Genomic DNA, 18,683 nt, shown 5'->3' on the forward strand with positions numbered 1-18,683 from the left:
GTTAAAGCTGCATTCTCTCTCCTGACCACCAAGGGAAAACTCCTCTGGTTGTATAGAAGTCTATGCTTCACGTGTTAAAGCTGCATTCTCTCTAGTGATCACCAGGGGGCGACTCCTCTGGTTGTATAGAAGTCTATGCTTCACGTGTTAAAGCTGCATTCTCTCTAGTGACCACCAGTGGGCGACTCCTCTGGTTGTATAGAAGTCTATGTGTCACGTGTTAAAGCTGCATTCTCTCTAGTGACCACCAGGGGGCGACTCCTATGGTTGTATAGAAGTATATGCGTCATGTGTTAATGCTGCATTCTCTCTCCTGACCACCAGGGGGCGACTCCTCTGTTTGTATAGAAATCTATGCTTCATGTATTAAAGCTGCATTCTCTTTCCTGACCACCAGGGGAAAACTCCTCTGGTTGTATAGAAGTCTATGGGGAAATGACTCTGATCATATCCTTCCACCGCTTCATCATTCATTGCACTGAAAACGTCCCAGCCTCCATTATTTCAGGTCTTTTAAGTAAATCAAAACTGAATGTCTTCATATGAAGACATGGACATTCCCAAATTTCTTCCAGCATATTAACCATTTAACCACTTCTGATTTATCTTTGTTGAGCTTTCTTTTTAGCTTCATGTCTTGAAGACAGCAAATATGATATGTGATCTCACACCTGGCCAATAAATCTGATTCTGACATGAATATTATCTCAATTAAGTTTCAGAAGAAAACTCTTTTATAGACGACTGGCCTGGTCTCTCCGAAAGTCGACCGTTAAAATGACGCACTAGGTACGAACAGGAAGTACTTAACTTTAAAATAGACTATTGATTAAAACATTTCAGACCATCCTCAATCCCAAATGGATGTGGGACATTTTATGATCAAACTTGTCCTGCGGAGGACGATGACGATCTACATTGATCACATTCTGGGTCACAGAAAGTGGTTGACGTCCACAGCGAGTGTTGAGCGTCCTGCAGGTTGTTCATGTTCATGAACGTCTTCTGCCTCATCCTGTTGTGTGAATGAACCGCATGTTCACACATCATGGGGACGGATCAATGCACATGTTGCTGCAGCAGACGTGAACTCATTTAGTCAAGAACACGAGCAGTAGCAAATCAATAATAATAATAATAATAATAGCAATCATTATTCATTTTTCTCCTGTTAATGTTGTTTTTCTTTTCTCTAAATTGAGTCTAGACGGGTTAAATAAATGCAACTTTTTTCTGTGACTTTATTTGTGTATTGAGTTATACATGTCTTATTTGTTTATCTCGATTATTTATTATATTTTTTATATTTTACTTTATTAAATTGTGCTTTTGTTGTCACTGATTGATTTGACTCGTCTCATTGATACATTTGTAGTTTTTGAAATGTCTAAATGTTGAGTTACCGTGGAGAGAAAATGATAACTATGTTATTAAATGTCTGCATGAATGTTTAATTTATTGAATGTTTAATAAAATTGTGTTTTTTTCTATTTGCTTCTTCCATTCATTTATAGTTGTTTTCCTATTTTTCTTCCCTTTTAGTTTTATATGTTTTAATGTTGTTTTTCCCCTAAATGCCCCTTCACCGGCAAAAACAACACTGATAATCTTAGTCGTCCACATGTCTGTAATTATAACTATAGTCCTCATTCTACCCCTGATCCCATAGACAATTTAAAATATGTGAAACGCTGAATAATATAAATATCAATGTAACAGTATAATTCAAGAGATACATTGTATAATCTAAAATGCCACGTTGAAACTACCAGCAGACTTCACTGCCATCTAGTGGCGGCTTCAGTGAAGTGCAGCACAATGGAGGAAGACGTCTCATGAGAATTGTTTAACTATAAACTCACACCATTAGTTTCAATTTCTTATGTTTTGTTCTTCTTATTTTCTTTGTTTCATTCTCTGACTGCGAATGATTTTATTTTTTTAAATGAGTAACGGCAAAATACTTTCCCAGCATGCACCAGGCCAGAGGCAAGTGAAGGTCACCAGAATGTTTCATAACTTCAATGTAATCTTTATATCTCACTCTAAAGATAAAAGAATACGTCTACTTTTCAGTAATTCATCGTCACTTCCAGAAAAAGAGCAGTGAGGAGACAACATATTTTACTACCTGCGACTTTCATAAATATATATTAGGGATTAATAAAAGAAGAAGTATAAGTAAGAAGAGTAATAATATTACAAAAGTTTACCCCTGCATTGGTTTTGTTTTTACTGTGAGAACCGATGCACTAGAACTCCACACTAATGGTGTTCAATAACAATATTTATGTGTATTTTTAAGGACTGCATGTCATCATATTGTACTCATTTTGTGCGTCTCTTTGTAGTCGTTGTGCATCTCTTTGTAGTCGTTGTGCATCTCTTTGTAGTCGTTGTGTGTCTCTTTGTAGTCGTTGTGCATCTCTTTGTAGTCGTTGTGCATCTCTTTGTAGTCATTGTGTGTCTCTTTGTAGTCATTGTGTGTCTCTTTGTAGTCATTGTGCATCTCTTTGTAGTCGTTGTGCATCTCTTTGTAGTCGTTGTGCATCTCTTTGTAGTCATTGTGCATCTCTTTGTAGTCGTTGTGTGTCTCTTTGTAGTCATTGTGCATCTCTTTGTAGTCATTGTGTGTCTCTTTGTAGTCGTTGTGCATCTCTTTGTAGTCGTTGTGCATCTCTTTGTAGTCATTGTGTGTCTCTTTGTAGTCATTGTGTGTCTCTTTGTAGTCGTTGTGCATCTCTTTGTAGTCGTTGTGCATCTCTTTGTAGTCGTTGTGCATCTCTTTGTAGTTGTTGTGCATCTCTTTGTAGTCATTGTGCATCTCTTTGTAGTCGTTGTGCATCTCTTTGTAGTCGTTGTGCATCTCTTTGTAGTCGTTGTGTGTCTCTTTGTAGTCGTTGTGCATCTCTTTGTAGTCGTTGTGCATCTCTTTGTAGTCGTTGTGTGTCTCTTTGTAGTCATTGTGCGTCTCTTTGTAGTTGTTTGGCATCTTTTCGTAGACGCTTTGTGTCACTTTGTTGTTGCTTTGTGTCTCTTTAAGTAATTTGGGGTTTCTTTGTTGATGTTTTGTGTAGCTTTGTAGTTGCTTTACATCTTTTAGTCGTCATTTTGAATGGCTTTGTTGTTGTTTTGAGTCTGTTTCTGATCTTTTGGCCCTTAATGTCATTTTGGTTTTCTTTGTCCCGTTGTCTCTTTTTAGTCATTTCAGGTTTTTTCACAACTCTTCATAGTTGTTTTGGAACTCCTTCTGGTCTCTTTGCATCCCGTTGTAGACGTTTTGCATCTCTTGAAGTCGTCCTCGGCCAACGGAGGCTGTGTGAGCAGTTCAGTCATCACATGCACATACAAACATGTAGAAATGAGAGCACACACACTCACTGGCCTGTACAGTATTTACAAATCTATACTCTCTAACTCTCTCTCACACACACACACACACACACACACACACACACACACACACACACACTGAGCCCAGCAAGAGCCAAAGGTTTGAAGCAATCAATCAGTTACAGTTACACTTTGACATTCTGCTTTCAATCAGTAACTTCTGACGTCACCGGCTGATTTGATTTATTGATTGATTGATTGATTGTTTATTTCCTGGTGGCCTCGCTGATGAACTAGCTGCTGGGTAACTCTTTGCTCATTGATTAGTGAATTATTTATAATTAATCCTAATTCATTTTGCCTCCAATATTTGACTGATTGTTAGCTTTCTGTGTTGATTAATTACATAACCGACCAAACGATCACTGACAGGTCGTCTGATTAGTTTGATGAATAAAGGAACTTGTACTCCTAAGAATGGGAGTTTTAGCTTTGAGTTTCATGAACTACTTAGAAGTTACTGAACGGCAGAGGGATTAAACAGATAAGAACCCCCAATGAAACAAAGTAAAACCCTTTTAAATGACTAGTTTCACTGGGAGACATTTATGCTGCAGCTTATACTCCAGTTCTCAGCAATCAGATTGCCAGAAAATGGGTACGGACGATGTTCTGTTGATCTTAGTCTGTGTCCTTGTTTACTAGATAGTGTCCAGAAAAATGTCCCCAACAGAACGTCACAATGCATCGGTTATGTGACTGCTATCCTGTACATGGACGCAAAGATTTGATGAGTCACAGTGGTTTGAAGTCTTTGATTCACTGCTCACTGAGGAAGGGTCACTGGCCAGGTCGTACGGAGGCCTGGAGGGACGCTCGGCCTTCAGAATATATAAATAAAACTAAAGGGTTGCTCGGTGAGGCGTAGCTTGCTTTGACCGGTAGAGAAGACGTCCGCACACTTGAATCTGTGCAGAGGACGCTTTCGCTCCGAACTTGAAGGACCTTCATCAGAGCAATCGTGGGTCAGCTGGATCGGCAGGTGCAGAAACAAACTAATCGGATACGCACAGCTAATGGAAAAGATTCCATTCCATTATCCGAACCGTAGGGTCGAGGGGACAAATAGGGCATGACATCATTGGAAAGATAACTGACTAAACAATCACTCAAATGATTCATCTGTTCTCAAGACTGGGAGGGGAATCTGAATGGGGAATCAATATTCATGAATGAAACGGGCCTAAAAGGGCCTTCAGAGGTCTTCCTCGCTGGGTAGATTTGTGGGTTGAGACCTCTGCAACAGAGGGATCTATCTAAGTGTCAATGGGCCACTTTATTCCACCTGTTCACCATTTCCAACCAGAAAGTATCTCGTGAGTGACGGGTTTTCGAAGTAGAATTGTCTCGTTTGGCGACTAATTTGGTGAATTTACAAAATAAATTGAATTGAATAAAAGCCAATGAGTGAAAGAGAGATGTCATCAGCTGTTGTATTATGTTTAAATGTCATTTTTTGTTTGTTTTATGATAAAATTCACAAATAAATCAGAGCAAATATGTGGAAAATATATGTTATAATAAGACAATATATAATATTTGTGTTTGACCCCCTCAAACACAAATATGATATATTGTTATATTATAAAAGAAAAAGACCAGCAAAATAAAATAAATAAGAGCAAATATAGGGGAAATAAAATTAAAATAAATAAATATAATTTAAAAAAATAAATACAATTTAATAAATAAAATACAACTAATAAATAAAATAAAAGAAACAATATAATAAAATATATGAAATAAAATGTCAGTTGACATGATGCTGAACTCAGAGACGACAGCAAGCGGCCACATGGAGACAGTTGCCACGGAGACCGGCGCACGTCATCCCGTAGCGGTTGCCATGGTCCTCTCTGACGTCAAGCCCCTCGCAAGATGCTCGGGAAACCCCCTGGCGCAGTCGCCCTGGTTACCGGCGGGGGGAGGGGTGGGGTTTTAGAGGAAGCGGAAGTGTCAGAGCAGGCGGAAGTGGTACTGCCCTGAATACCCTGAGCAGCGAGCGGAGGACGGCTTCATAAAACTCCCATCGTTCAGAGAATAAAATCGGGATTCCTTGTACGCTCAAAATGTGAGTTCACCTGCATAATACTCGATTGTTGTCTTGTACACGCAGGGCCGCGGACGCACCTTTCGCGGGTCGCTGCGGCGGCCCCGTGTCCCTGCCTCTGCGGCGGAAGGTGCCTATTGTGGTTTGGGGCTTGGTGCGAGGGATTTAGGCCGAGAGACTTGTTTGCCGAAATAGCGAATAAATAGCGTTAAAAAATAAAACACTCGGCGAGAGGTCGGCTCGCGCGCTTGTGTTGTATAACGTGCATTTAGCTCGGTTTTTTTTTTGCAAGGCCCGTGCGCCCCCCTCCCGGTCGATACCACGCGTGCTGCGCGGCGGCCGTGTAGGGAGGGAGAAGCGCAGCGGCACCCAAGTTTGGCCATTTTGACAGCTTAGCAGCAGCAGCAGCCGTCGTGAAAGCAGCATTTAAAATGTTTTATTTTAAAAAAAAAATGGAGCAGTCATAGTAAAGAACAAACCAGTACACGACACGGTGGATCATGTGAGACTAGCGTTAAAGCTGCCGGAAAACACCCGGACACAACCGACGTATGCTGGGCCTCTTCATTCCCAGAAACGGCGTAATTAACAGCGATGCCTCGAGCTTAGCCCCGTTGTGGCGTAGTGACACGGAGCTAACACACACCCTCATTACCGAGCGCCGCTAAAAATAAATAAAAACGCAATTTGAATCGTCTTCTCCACCGAAGACATACGCCGTGTATTTAGTTAATCATCCGGGTACTTTTGCTGGGCGCTGTTCGGGATGGAACTGGGTCAAGCTGCCGTTATAACGGCCGAAGCTAACGGCTGAAGCCAGCGGCCGCAGCTAACGGCTCGCTCGGAGCCATCGGCCGCGCCGTGACGCGCTGTTAGCTCGCCGGCTAGCGGGGTAATCTATCGCTCCATCTTAAAAAAATCCGCAGGGGAATTGCGACAAGGAGGGCGTAGTTGACGGCAGGCCGACTAACCGACACGACCCTGAACGTCCACGGGCCCGCTAGGCTGCTCATTAAAAACGTATACTGTGGGTTTTTTGTGGTGGTTTTTACTGTTGAAAATGGTGTACCCCATTTTTCTTTTTTTTCTTATCGTCCGCCCGTTAACCTTAGCAGTCGGTGATTTTGTAGCACGACGAAGAGGCCCCACAGTTAGTGCACATGTAACCGCACTGCGAGCTGATTAAGCTCCATTTAATTAAACGGTGCTCGTTATCCGCATTTTGAGAACAGATTAGCTTCGGAGGCGTCGACGCGGCCGTGAACGCCTCATGCAGCCGGAAGATTCACTTCCTTTTCATCAGTGCTGGGGGGGAAAGCGTCACCATTTCTCACACTGGGCACACGTTTCCTGTTGGTGCTCATTTACTTACCTGTCAACGTCATTTATTTATTTATTTATTTATATATATATATATATATATATATATATATATATATATATATATATATATATATATATATATATATCTATATCCTTTTAATAACCTCAGTGTTGTTAAATCAGTGGCCACAATCAAAAGTATGTCAATGAAACCAACCAGATTTTAAATGGGAGTTTTTAGACTGTTGACCATGAGAATCAACGACTGAGGAAAAGTGGGTCCTTTTTTAAAAATTAAATTAATTGACTCGTGCTTGTCAAGAGTGAAATCCATTAAATCGTACCCACCCCTTTTTTTTCCTTCATAATCATTCATTATAAAGGCTTTTTCATGACTGGTGTTGCTTGATTATCACACCCTTTTTTTTTTTTAAGCATGAAGTAACCTTTATATAGTAAAAGTTTAACTCACCGACACCTTTACTAAATGAATGACTAATTGAAAGTTTCTGCTGACAGGTATGACCTTTCACCTCTCTGCAGGTGAATAACAAACTGTCAACGACGATTATTTTAATTACTGACTACTTCGCCTGATTATTTCCTTGATTAATAGTGCGCCCTGTAATATCTAGATATTATCATTTTAGTCATGCAAATAAGCAAATGATTGAGTGTTTTCGGTTTAGTGACTCGCATGAGAACTTGGTGATCAAAAAGTTGCTGAGTTTTCTACCAATCATTTGATTATTTAAGTTAAAAATGACAAAGAGGTTAGACGTGTGACTTTGAGCTCAGTTTATTTTAAAATGTTTGTTGGACAAAAAGTAAACCCCACCTTTCCCATATTAGTTATTATAATTGGTCAAACCCAGTGAGGTCTTGATTTACATTCTAATTATGATGTGGATGTGTTTTTTTATTCCTTTTAAAACTGATGTAATGTGATTTTTTTTTATTTCATAAATGTGCTGCTAAAACCCTTCTCACTTTCAGATCAAGAAAGTTTCCTTACGTCAACAGCAAAACAACTCTGGTGAAAACTCAGGGATTTCAGGTTTTCTTCCTAATCAGTGTCCTGGAAATTAAGGAAATGGGTGTCTGAATGTTTAATGATCCTATACGCTGTCGGTGAAAGAATGCAACGGCACTCAATATCAGCAGGTAATTGATTTTATGAATCAGCACTGGAACTGTGCCATCGGTGCTGAGAGACCAATAATCACCCCGCAAACCACAGGAAGTGCATAAGAGTGGCAGCGGGATGAAACTTTGTGAATGACAAAGATTTATTTTGTTTAGTTTGTCCCTCCATCTTTTCTGTTCGGTTAGAGGTCCTACTTTCATCCAGCAGATTAAATACCAGATGAATCAAGTTACTTCATTAGATTCATGCCAAATTAATACAAATATCTTGTTCAGCCGTCCTGCTCATTTGGTTTGTCACAACATTGCCCATTGCTACTCCAACCAGAGATATTTAAAGGGTACTAGAGTATGGGGAAATGTCTGGTTGACATACTATAGAGTGATGTTGGCACCTGGGATCAACTTATTGCTAATTATCAGTTGCTCAGAAGCACATATATTAAATTGACCAAGTAATGTTTTAAAACTAATGGGGGGGGGGGGGGGCAACATAAATAATCCACTTATCTGATGACATAATTTAAATTGAATATAGAATAAAGCCACAATTGAACCACCTCTTTTGAGTGCCATGGTGAGTACACAGGTGCCATCTGGTGGCGTTGAGGCAAACTTCATGATGTGCATTTGATATGTATAATACAACCAGTTTGCTTGCCAAATAGATCTCTGAGAGAGAATGTTTCCTTTTTCTGATGTTATATTCTGCCCCAAATATCGTTTGCCATCCAGAAGATCATCAAAAAGGAAAAACTCAATCATAACCCAGCTGTACATCTGCCCTCAAAAGTCTTCTAATGAAGACGAGCGGCCCATGTGAGGCCACCAAGATGGAGGACACCGTGTGCACTAATGTCCGGTGCCTTATAAGATGCAACTCTTCCTCATTAAGCATCTTAAAGAGGACGCCTCCGTCGGGCTGAGCGATGTCTCGTTTACGCGTCTGCAAGAGGTAGAAAAACGAGTAGGAAAAGGTGTCTGAAACTGGACGCAGACATGAATGCAATGCAACCAGAAAAGAGAACTGTGACTTGGGGAATCAAGATTTTGTCGACTGAACTGGGAATTTGCCGTTAACTTTTGAAAAGCTGATAAGGACATTGCCAGATCTTGTGACTGCTGCCAACGACGCCTTCCGCTAATTGATGCCCTGAAGGCGTTGACTCGGCTATTTTCTCTTGAATTTTAAATTTAGTTTCGCCAAATCTCATCTGCTGCCGCATTTAAAAAGGTCCAGGTTGGACTTTAATTGCTTCAAAGTACCTCATAGCTTCTGGTTTTTGATTTACGGAAAAAATTATCAAAGTAAATGGACAATAATCCCCTCTAACATCCATTTTTAAATTGCTGTAAAACAAGATCTCCTTTTAAACATCTTCTATTCATGGAAGTTTCTCACCAAAGCGTAATTTCACACAATTTCATTTGAACGCTTTGCCCAATACCGATGTTTTCCTGCCTGGAGCTTGAACGCATCATAATGCAACCTCCGTTGCGTTCGGTCGTTCACAATGTGCCGTTGTGTGCAAGTTAAAATGGAGACTTGTGGCATTAATGAAGCTTATAGAGTACTTCTTTTGCCCTCCGTAGGGAAACCCCATCCTCACCCCCCTGCTTCCACAGGGAGGTCAGAAGTCAGGTAAGCTTCAAGGACACTTGAACGTAACACGGTGGTGTTTGAATGTCCCTCTGGTGGAAGGCTCTGAACTGGAAATGTGTCAAACTATCATGCAGATGTGTGGGTGCATCTGCCTTCTGGTGTTGGTGTATTAAAAACCTCCTTGTACATTAATGCATTCTTAAGCCGTTTTTAAATGTACCCAACAACAACAACAACAACAACAGCAAAAAAAAGGATTTACAGGTCGATCCAATAAATTCAGAAATGCAAATGTAGCACATAGCGGCGAGTTGCTGGATAGATGTGAGATGGAGGCGACGCCGTGGCCTACTTAGACCTACAGATTCATCCTGCGAGTAGAAGGCCCTCGGGACGCGATAACTGGGGGGGTGAGCTGGAATCGAAAGGGTTTTTGACATTTTGCGAGGCGCTGTAAGGTCTTTGCTTGTACGTGGAGATGTCAGTGTCGGTTAATTTCCCCTTTACTCCCTCTACACATTCACACAATGAGCCGTGGCGCCGCATTTCAAAGTGCTATGTCCATCCAATTTTGATGTTTGTTCTTTTTAAACTGTTGACATCCAGACTGGTATATTTTATTTGTTCCTTTTTGGATGGATCCTAGTGAGCTTATCAGTGACAGCCGAGTAATTAGCTTTTGCCCAACCGGTGTTGGTGAATATGGAGCGGGTCAACATGGATGTTTCGGCTTCTGGTCCCTTTCATTTAATCCATTCACCGTTTCCGGCATGCTCAACTTCTCATCACCTCTCTACTGCTCTCTCTGTCCAACCCTTTTTATTTTGTTTATTTTGCCTGTTCCAGCTGGTGAAGGGATATCTTAAGTCCAAACCGCTAACTCCGTCGTGCTTCCCCTCTCTTCTTCTCCCCCATGCAGCCTAAAAAATGGATAAGAACGACCTGGTGCAGAAAGCCAAGCTGGCCGAGCAGGCCGAGCGCTACGACGACATGGCGGCTGCCATGAAGGCTGTGACGGAGCAGGGCATAGAGCTCAGCAACGAGGAGCGCAACCTGCTCTCCGTCGCCTACAAGAACGTGGTACGGCACCCAACTGATGAAGCGTACCTTTTTGTTTGATTTTTTTCCCCCCAAAAAAATCTGTCGACGCTCAGGGTGCAACTGTGCAGTCGTCTAATGATTCGGCTCAATACAGAGCTCCCGGTTCTTAAAACGATCAATAAATCGACTCGTTTCACAGGTAGATTTTCTCTTTAGAATGAAGCGGAAGAATAAAACTGTCCTAGCTGAAGATAAGTAATACATGTATGGACTTGAATATATTAAAATGAGATAAGAGATGAGATGATCCTTTATTAGTCTCGCAGTGGGAAATATGCAGGATTACAGCCGCAGAGCGGATGATGCAAAGAGGCACAAGCAAAACGAGTCTAATAAATAAGTAATCACATGGTAAATGCATAATGAATACAAACTAAAGTATGATATAATTGGACTGATCTGCGTTAATTCATAAAAACACACAAAACAAAAATGCCGAAACAAATAATAGTAGTTTTTTTTTTTTTTTGGCTTTGTCATCTTTATTTTTTAGAGGGGGGCATTATTAGTTTTAGATCACTGATGACAATGTAGCAATACCAGAGATCACTGATGACAATGTAGCAATACCAGAGATCACTGATGACAATGTAGCAATACCAGAGATCACTGATGACAATGTAGCAATACCAGAGATCACTGATGACAATGTAGCAATACCAGAGATCACTGATGACAATGTAGCAATACCAGAGATTGTTGATGACAATGTAGCAATACCAGAGATCACTGATGACAATGTAGCAATACCAGAGATCACTGATGACAATGTAGCAATACCAGAGATCACTGATGACAATGTAGCAACCCTATGTGGCAACGAGGAGCATCTCCTTCTGAAGTTATGGCCACAAACACAAATCTTCCTTGGAAACATTCCTGTGGTGGTTTTGGGCTGCAATGTTTGACAGCAGCTCATCCTATGAGAGTTGTGCTCTTCAGTTTGTGCTATAACTGGAGACACATATCCATAACACGTCTTTATTTATAGCATATACAGTGACAGTTAAAAAAAATATATATATATATATATAAAAATATAATGCATAGTCTGGCTGCACTGCTGTACTTTTTGTGCTTTTCATGAAGATTTTGTAGTCTATTTATAAAAGCACAAATTACATAAGTGCAGCCTCGGGTTTATTTTTCAGCGCTGCTGCTCTATTTATCGTAGAGATTTGATTGAAGAAGAAAAAATGTTTCAATGCAGTTGTCCTCAGTACTTTTTTAATGTTGGCATGTCTAACCAAACCACTGTGGAATAATAAGCCCTCTTCATCTCACATGTGAGTGAGATATTTGTCCCGTTTTCTTTTAATGAAAGGTTGTTTTTTTGCCGTTAGGTGGGCGCCCGCCGCTCATCCTGGCGCGTCATCTCCAGCATCGAGCAGAAGACGGAGGGGAACGAGAAGAAACAGCAGATGGCCCGCGAGTACCGTATGAAGATCGAGACTGAACTCCAAGAAATCTGCCAGGACGTGCTGGTACGGAGAGGGGTGGGGGAGTAGAGAAGCTATAAAGGAGGGAAGGATGGTGTAGAAAGCTCACTGGAGCGGAGTAACAAATACCAGTCACATGTTGTGTTTTTTACTAAATACTTCTAGTGGCAGTGCTGCCGAACAAAACGTCCTAATTTATTTTTATTTTTATAATCAGCAAATGTCAGGGTAGTACGATAAAGAAAACCTTCTTTACCGTTTCATTTTTACCTCTTTTTAGATAAGATTTCATAAGAGAAGTATATATATTTATTTGTATGTACCGGCAACAAGGAAGATTTTGGGGTAGATTATGATGAGAATAAATCTGAAACAAAATATAAATCATACCGTCTAAAAAAAAAAAAAAAAAACCTCAAATAATCTGGATTGAATTGACGTCAAAACACGATTGCTGAGCTTTTTCACCAGATGTTTAGCGAAGGTGATCTGTAGCGGGAACCAGAAAGTGCATCTTTGCCTGGACGGGAAAATGCTGTTGACTCTTCCCGCCCATAAAGCATTCGTACACGGTTACCGATGTGATTTGAGTCATTTAGTTTCGTCTTGGTGCCGAGGACAAAGACGGAGAGGTCCGTGTTGCCGCGAAGCATTTCAAGCCTCGTATAGTTTGTGCGTCGGCAGAGAGGCGGTGGAAGGAAGGAGGCGAGCATGATGATGAAATCCGCTCCAGAAAGTGAGTCTGGAGGCTCGTCAGGCGGCTGAACACGGCCAAGTGGTTTTACAACGGCACGGGGCAGGATTTTGAGTGATACTTTGATTGGTCGTTGCCAGGTGATGTGATAATGCAGCGCCAGGTGCCGGATGCACATTTTTCAGCAGTGTGATTGAACTGAATGATGGAGCTGCGTTCCCGTTCGTCTGGGCGGAAAACAAAGTACAGACATAAAATGAACCACTCGGTCATCCGTTATGACCCAATAGAAGTAGATGTCTGCATCTGTTTTTAATTTAGTTGCTTTTGTTCTCACTCCCTCTCACAAAGCCTTAGAATTACGTGTTTCTACTTTAAAGGCAGAGCCGCTTTTCTTTCCGGTCCAAATGCCCAGGAACGCCGGGAATCTCTAGATTCGCCTGAAACACAATTTGAATACTTGGCTGTGGTTGTATATCCGGACAGAGCGGATCAGAGTGTTCTGGCATGTGCTGCTTCTACAGCTGAGAAGCGGAAACGCTGTCAAGCTGGAAGTTTTATCTCAGGAACCCACATTTTGTTTAAACGTTATGTGGTCGCTCTTTCTTTGAAGTTGCAGTTTTTAAGATTCGGCGGCATCTCCCAAGACTGAGGAAGCATGAAGCGACATGACCGCACCATCTAACGCTGTGAGTCGTCATGGTTGGTCTTTAGACACGATCGAGGCCTCACCAACTCTGCCGGGTCACGACGAGGTCAGAACAGCGATTGCTCAAGGTCAAATCAGATTCTTTTGTTTCTACGTCGGAGCAGTCTGCTAATAATATCTTCAAGGTCGAACCGGAAGCCTCTGCAGTGTTGTGGCGAGGGAGGGAGGGATGATGGACGGACAAATGGAGACATCGTCCTTAAAGCAGCAGGACGCTCGCAAGGGGAAAGCTTTTGACGCGTCGGCAGGATCGATATACGTCCGCGACCTTGATCAAGCCGATGTCACCAAGTGATGAGACGAGAAAGAAACGTTTTAGTTTCCTTCCCAATATGTATTCATATATTTCATAGGCTCCATTTTTAAACATGATAGAAACAGTTTTGTACAGAAGCTATTTTCTTTTTGTATTAGCTGACAAAATAGTGCAGGGGAAACTGTATAGGTCTACTACACGCTAGATATTGGGACGCTCGGAGAAACGAGGGATTCTTCTGATCGTCCTTTTTTCTGGTTGCCAATGCCACTCAGGCTCTGTTGGCGTCACGCTGAGTGGGCTCTAACGAGCTGAAGGAGAGGTGGGCTATTCGACAAGCATATCGGCAGTTTAAAGGTGCTTTTAGCGACGGCCAAAAGGCCGCCGTCTTTGGGCCAAAAGGCCGCCGTCTTTGGGCCAAAAGGCCGCCGTCTTTGGGCCAAAAGGCCGCCGTCTTTGGGCCAAAAGGCCGCCGTCTTTGGGCCAAAAGGCCGCCGTCTTTGGGCCAAAAGGCCGCCGTCTTTGGGGGCCCCCAAAAGGCCGCCGGCTTTGGGGGCCCAAAAGGCCGCCGGCTTTGGGGGCCCAAAAGGCCGCCGGCTTTGGGGGCCCCCAAAAGGCCGCCGGCTTTGGGGGCCCAAAAGGCCGCCGGCTTTGGGGGCCCAAAAGGCCGCCGGCTTTGGGGGCCCAAAAGGCCGCCGGCTTTGGGGGCCCCAAAAGGCCGCCGGCTTTGGGGGCCCCAAAAGGCCGCCGGCTTTGGGGGCCCCAAAAGGCCGCCGGCTTTGGGGGCCCCAAAAGGCCGCCGGCTTTGGGGGCCCCAAAAGGCCGCCGGCTTTGGGGGCCCCAAAAGGCCGCCGGCTTTGGGGGCCCCAAAAGGCCGCCGGCTTTGGGGGCCCCAAAAGGCCGCCGGCTTTGGGGGCCCCAAAAGGCCGCCGGCTTTGGGGGCCCCAAAAGGCCGCCGGCTTTGGGGGCCCCAAAAGGCCGCCGGCTTTGGGGGCCCCAAAAGGCCGCCGGCTTTGGGGGCCCCAAAAGGCCGCCGGCTTTGGGGGCCCCAAAAGGCCGCCGGCTTTGGGGGCCCCAAAAGGCCGCCGGCTTTGGGGGCCCCAAAAGGCCGCCGGCTTTGGGGGCCCCAAAAGGCCGCCGGCTTTGGGGGCCCCAAAAGGCCGCCGGCTTTGGGGGCCCCAAAAGGCCGCCGGCTTTGGGGGCCCCAAAAGGCCGCCGGCTTCGGCGCCTTTTCTACCGGAGACTCTGAAGCCCATCGGCAGCTGCTCCTGACTGGTGCGCTGCAGCAGGATGTTGTCAGTACTGACTTACTCGTACTCTTCAGTGCGCCTGAAGAGAGACTCGCCGTGTCCCGACGCATAGGATGTCAAACGCAGTACAAAACACCAGGATGTTTGTCAGATGCAAGCCGGCATGCATTTCTGTTGCCATGTTATGAGGAAGTATTTTGTCCCAGTTGACGGAGTACATACTTTGTAATCGTGGCGTAACAAACCTTTTGTTGGTTCTTCGATTGATTCCAGTTTAACGTGAACCATCTTGTGTGAAATAAAGTTTTACTGACTGGACTGTATTGTCATATTTCTGTGTATTAACCCTTCCGCTGCTCTCGTGTGTTTCAGAATCTGCTCGACAAATTCCTCATTGCCAATGCAAGTCAGGCGGAGAGCAAGGTGTTCTACCTCAAAATGAAAGGAGACTACTTCAGATACCTGTCGGAAGTGGCCTCTGGGGACTCAAAGAAGGGTGAGTGGGTTTCTATTGGACACTTGTTGACTTGGGGCAAGGGCACCTGGGTAATTAAAGCCTCACCAGAACGGCCTTTTGCTCAACGGTCATCAGAGGAGACTTCCATTCTCCAAGAACGACACAAGTCACAGGAAGAGTCAAGTCTTCAGCTACATGTTCTTTAAGTATCTGTTAATATTCTATTATTAAAGTTGAGGCAGTAGAATAATTACTGCAACCAAATGGGGGCAATTACTGAGAAGATGTTTTTTTTTGGAATTGACACCAGGTTTTGTTATGTTGCGTTCGGTCCAGACTTAAATATCTCGACCAATAACTGGACTAAAGACCATGAGATAATGTCCAGATAATCATATTTGTATTTTTTGGTGCGTCCACAACATGGATCTGCTCAAATTATACAGGCGTTCATATTCTCTTCAGGATGAATTATAGTAACTTTGGTCAGAATCAGGACGCTGAACCTGAGCTTCTAGTCATCGCTGTTACCCAGAGCGCGTCCACTGCAGGTCCGTGTGTCGTTGGCGGTGACTCACAATGTTCAGGACCATGTTCAGGGTCCCAGTGGGCAGTCCATGACCGATGGGTTTCTTTGTGTTCTTGAAGACACGGTGGAGAACTCTCAGCAGGCCTACCAGAACGCCTTCGACATCAGCAAGAAGGACATGCAGCCGACGCACCCCATCCGGCTGGGCCTGGCACTCAACTTCTCCGTCTTCTTCTACGAAATCCTCAACTCGCCCGAGCAGGCCTGCACTCTGGCCAAGCAGGTGGGTGCATGAATGAGTGTGTGTGTGTGTGTGTGTGTGTGGAGGGGTGGGGGGGTTGGGCGTAGTCGGCGTGACGTCATCCATTCATTTGTGGGCCGATGTTTTGAAGCCTCCATGCTTATACAATGTTTACTGAGGGAATAAATCAAGAGTAGTCATTTATATATACTTCTATACAACCAGAAGAGAGAATGTAGCTTTAACACATGGAGCATAGACTTCTATACAACCAGAGGAGTCACCCCCTGGTGGTCAGGAGAGAGAATGTAGCTTTAACACATGGAGCATAGACTTCTATACAACCAGAGGAGTCACCCCCTGGTGGTCAGGAGAGAGAATGTAGCTTTAACACATGGAGCATAGACTTCTATACAACCAGAGGAGTCTCCCCCTGGTGGTCAGGAGAGAGAGCGCAGCTTCAGGAACCTCCTCTCAGCGGTTCTGGCTACCAGGCGCTCTGGAGCTCGTTGGATGAGACTAACTTTCCTCTAAATCGCCGCTCCTCTGTTTCTCCCTGCAGGCTTTCGACGAGGCGATCGCCGAGCTCGACACCTTGAACGAGGACTCGTACAAAGACAGCACGCTGATCATGCAGCTATTAAGGGACAACCTCACTGTGAGTACGCGATACATAGAAATGCCAATGTAACGTATTCGTGTAACTGCCGCCTCGGTTTCAGATGCTGAAGCGCAGATTGTTTGAATCATCGCCACGGACTCTCGTACTTTATAGATACATCGCACAAACACAGCAAGTCGGGGACAACTACCTCCCTAAATTAGAGCGTACACAACCGTTTTCTTTTTTTTTTTTTTTTTTTACCTGATCTACATTTCTGCCCTTTCTTTGCTGTCAAGTTGTAGATTAATAGAAGCACTTGCATGCTTTCTTTTCCAGACTTTAAATTTAGAAGAGGGACCGCTATTGAATACACAGGGTTCTTCTTACGGTCATGGAAAACCTGGAAGAGTCATGGAGTTTTAAAACGGTTATTTCCAGGCCTGGAAAAGTCCTTGAAAAAACTAAAATCCCCAAAGTTTAGTAAATGTCATGTAAATGTGTTATATTCATGTGTTCATGACGTTCATTTACACTGAGTTTGAAATAATGAATATGCTTTTAAAAGAAAGACTCAAAATATAATCAGGCATACATACAGGCATCTATATAAATGTTTATTCTTTTAATCAAACTATTGTCTCATTCATTTGAGTCATTTAAGGTTTACTGTATGCTTTGTGTTCTCATTGTTAGTTTAAATACTACATTTACTCACTTTTTACTGTTTACACCCAGATTTCACTAAATGTTCATCATGGACATTTGGTTTAAAGTCATGAAATCCACTGGTCAGAATGTGTATGAACCTGAATAGAGAATCCTACCTGTTTTTTATTTATTGAAGTGTTTTTAAATGCTTCTTCTTCTCTCCCTGCAGCTGTGGACATCAGAAAACCAAGGCGACGAGGGAGAAACCGGCGACGGGGATAACTAGAGCGCACTTCACTGTTAACCCATGACCCCACTCTCCTCCTCCTTTTGGTCTCTCCTCCTCTTCCTCCTCTTCCTCCTCCTCTTCGTACACATAAACCCCCGTTCGTCTCTCTCCCCCCCCCTCCCCCTCTCTGTCCCACTTTTTCAGGCCCGGCCTCCCCGACTTCCCTTCAGTATAACCAACAGCATGAATAGTACCCGACCTTCACAGACAGATGATAGATAAATAATAAAAAAGAAACGGAGGGGAATGAGAAAAGAGAAACTACTCCATCACCCTCCTCTTCCTCCTCCTCTTCCTCCTCCCTTTGATCATGGCACTCCAAGGCTGTCCAGCAGACTAAACCCGCTGGTCAGTCTAGTCTTCTAGCACGCAGTGCGGGGTTTTATCCAAAATAAAAATGAAAGAATAAATGTCTTTTTAAAAGCCCACACTCCCCTGTTTTTTAATCTCCTCCATTCCTTCCCTCTCTCCTCTCTCCTAACTTCTCTCCTTAACGCCTCCCCTCCCTCGCTCTATTGAGTTAACGCACTTATATAGTTGTCCACATCCCCCTCCTCTTCCTCCTCCTCCTCCTCCTCCTCGCTCTAGTGAGTTAACGCTTAGTTGTCCATCCCTTCTCTTTTGGCTTTTTCTTAGTGTACTGGCAAATGGCTGGTTTTATTCCACTTTAAACGAAACAACAACAACAAAAAGGTTATTAAACTGTCCGTTTATTTTCAACAAACACTGTGATGCTTAGTTTTTCCTCCACCTTGCTCCTCGTTTCGATGGCGGATGACCTGATTCAGACGGGAGGGGGTGATTCTGCCCAGGTTCATACAGAAGGGTCCTCCTCGAGGCTGTATTGTGACACTGACCAATCCAAAAGAACTAAAAGCCTTTTATTCTGCTGTGATCAAACACTCGCCTTTTTTCTTTTTCTTTGTACTGAGACCCAGAGATTTATTCAAC

At 43.6% G+C, this 18,683-nt stretch overlaps 1 protein-coding gene across 2 annotated transcripts in view; it reads left to right on the forward strand.

Moving 5' to 3' along the window:
* The first annotated feature begins 5,359 nt into the window (after positions 1-5,359).
* Positions 5,360-18,683, forward strand: part of ywhaba (tyrosine 3-monooxygenase/tryptophan 5-monooxygenase activation protein, beta polypeptide a) — a 14,492-nt gene continuing 1,168 nt past the window's right edge. Inside the window, exons 1-7 of one of the 2 annotated variants that reach the window (XM_079218336.1) lie at positions 5,360-5,464; positions 10,435-10,595; positions 11,960-12,100; positions 15,337-15,460; positions 16,070-16,233; positions 16,754-16,849; positions 17,673-18,683. The exon at positions 17,673-18,683 is cut by the window's right edge and continues 1,168 nt beyond it. In XM_079218336.1, coding sequence (XP_079074462.1) covers positions 10,443-10,595; positions 11,960-12,100; positions 15,337-15,460; positions 16,070-16,233; positions 16,754-16,849; positions 17,673-17,729 — 735 coding nt within the window. In that variant the 5' untranslated portion in view covers positions 5,360-5,464; positions 10,435-10,442 and the 3' untranslated portion in view covers positions 17,730-18,683. Of the gene's footprint in view, positions 5,465-9,444; positions 9,555-10,434; positions 10,596-11,959; positions 12,101-15,336; positions 15,461-16,069; positions 16,234-16,753; positions 16,850-17,672 lie in introns of those variants that run through there. The other variant, XM_079218337.1, reaches the window with a different exon arrangement.

Source organism: Taurulus bubalis (genome assembly GCF_910589615.1).
Source record: "Taurulus bubalis genome assembly, chromosome: 5".
Lineage (NCBI taxonomy): Eukaryota > Metazoa > Chordata > Actinopteri > Perciformes > Cottidae > Taurulus > Taurulus bubalis.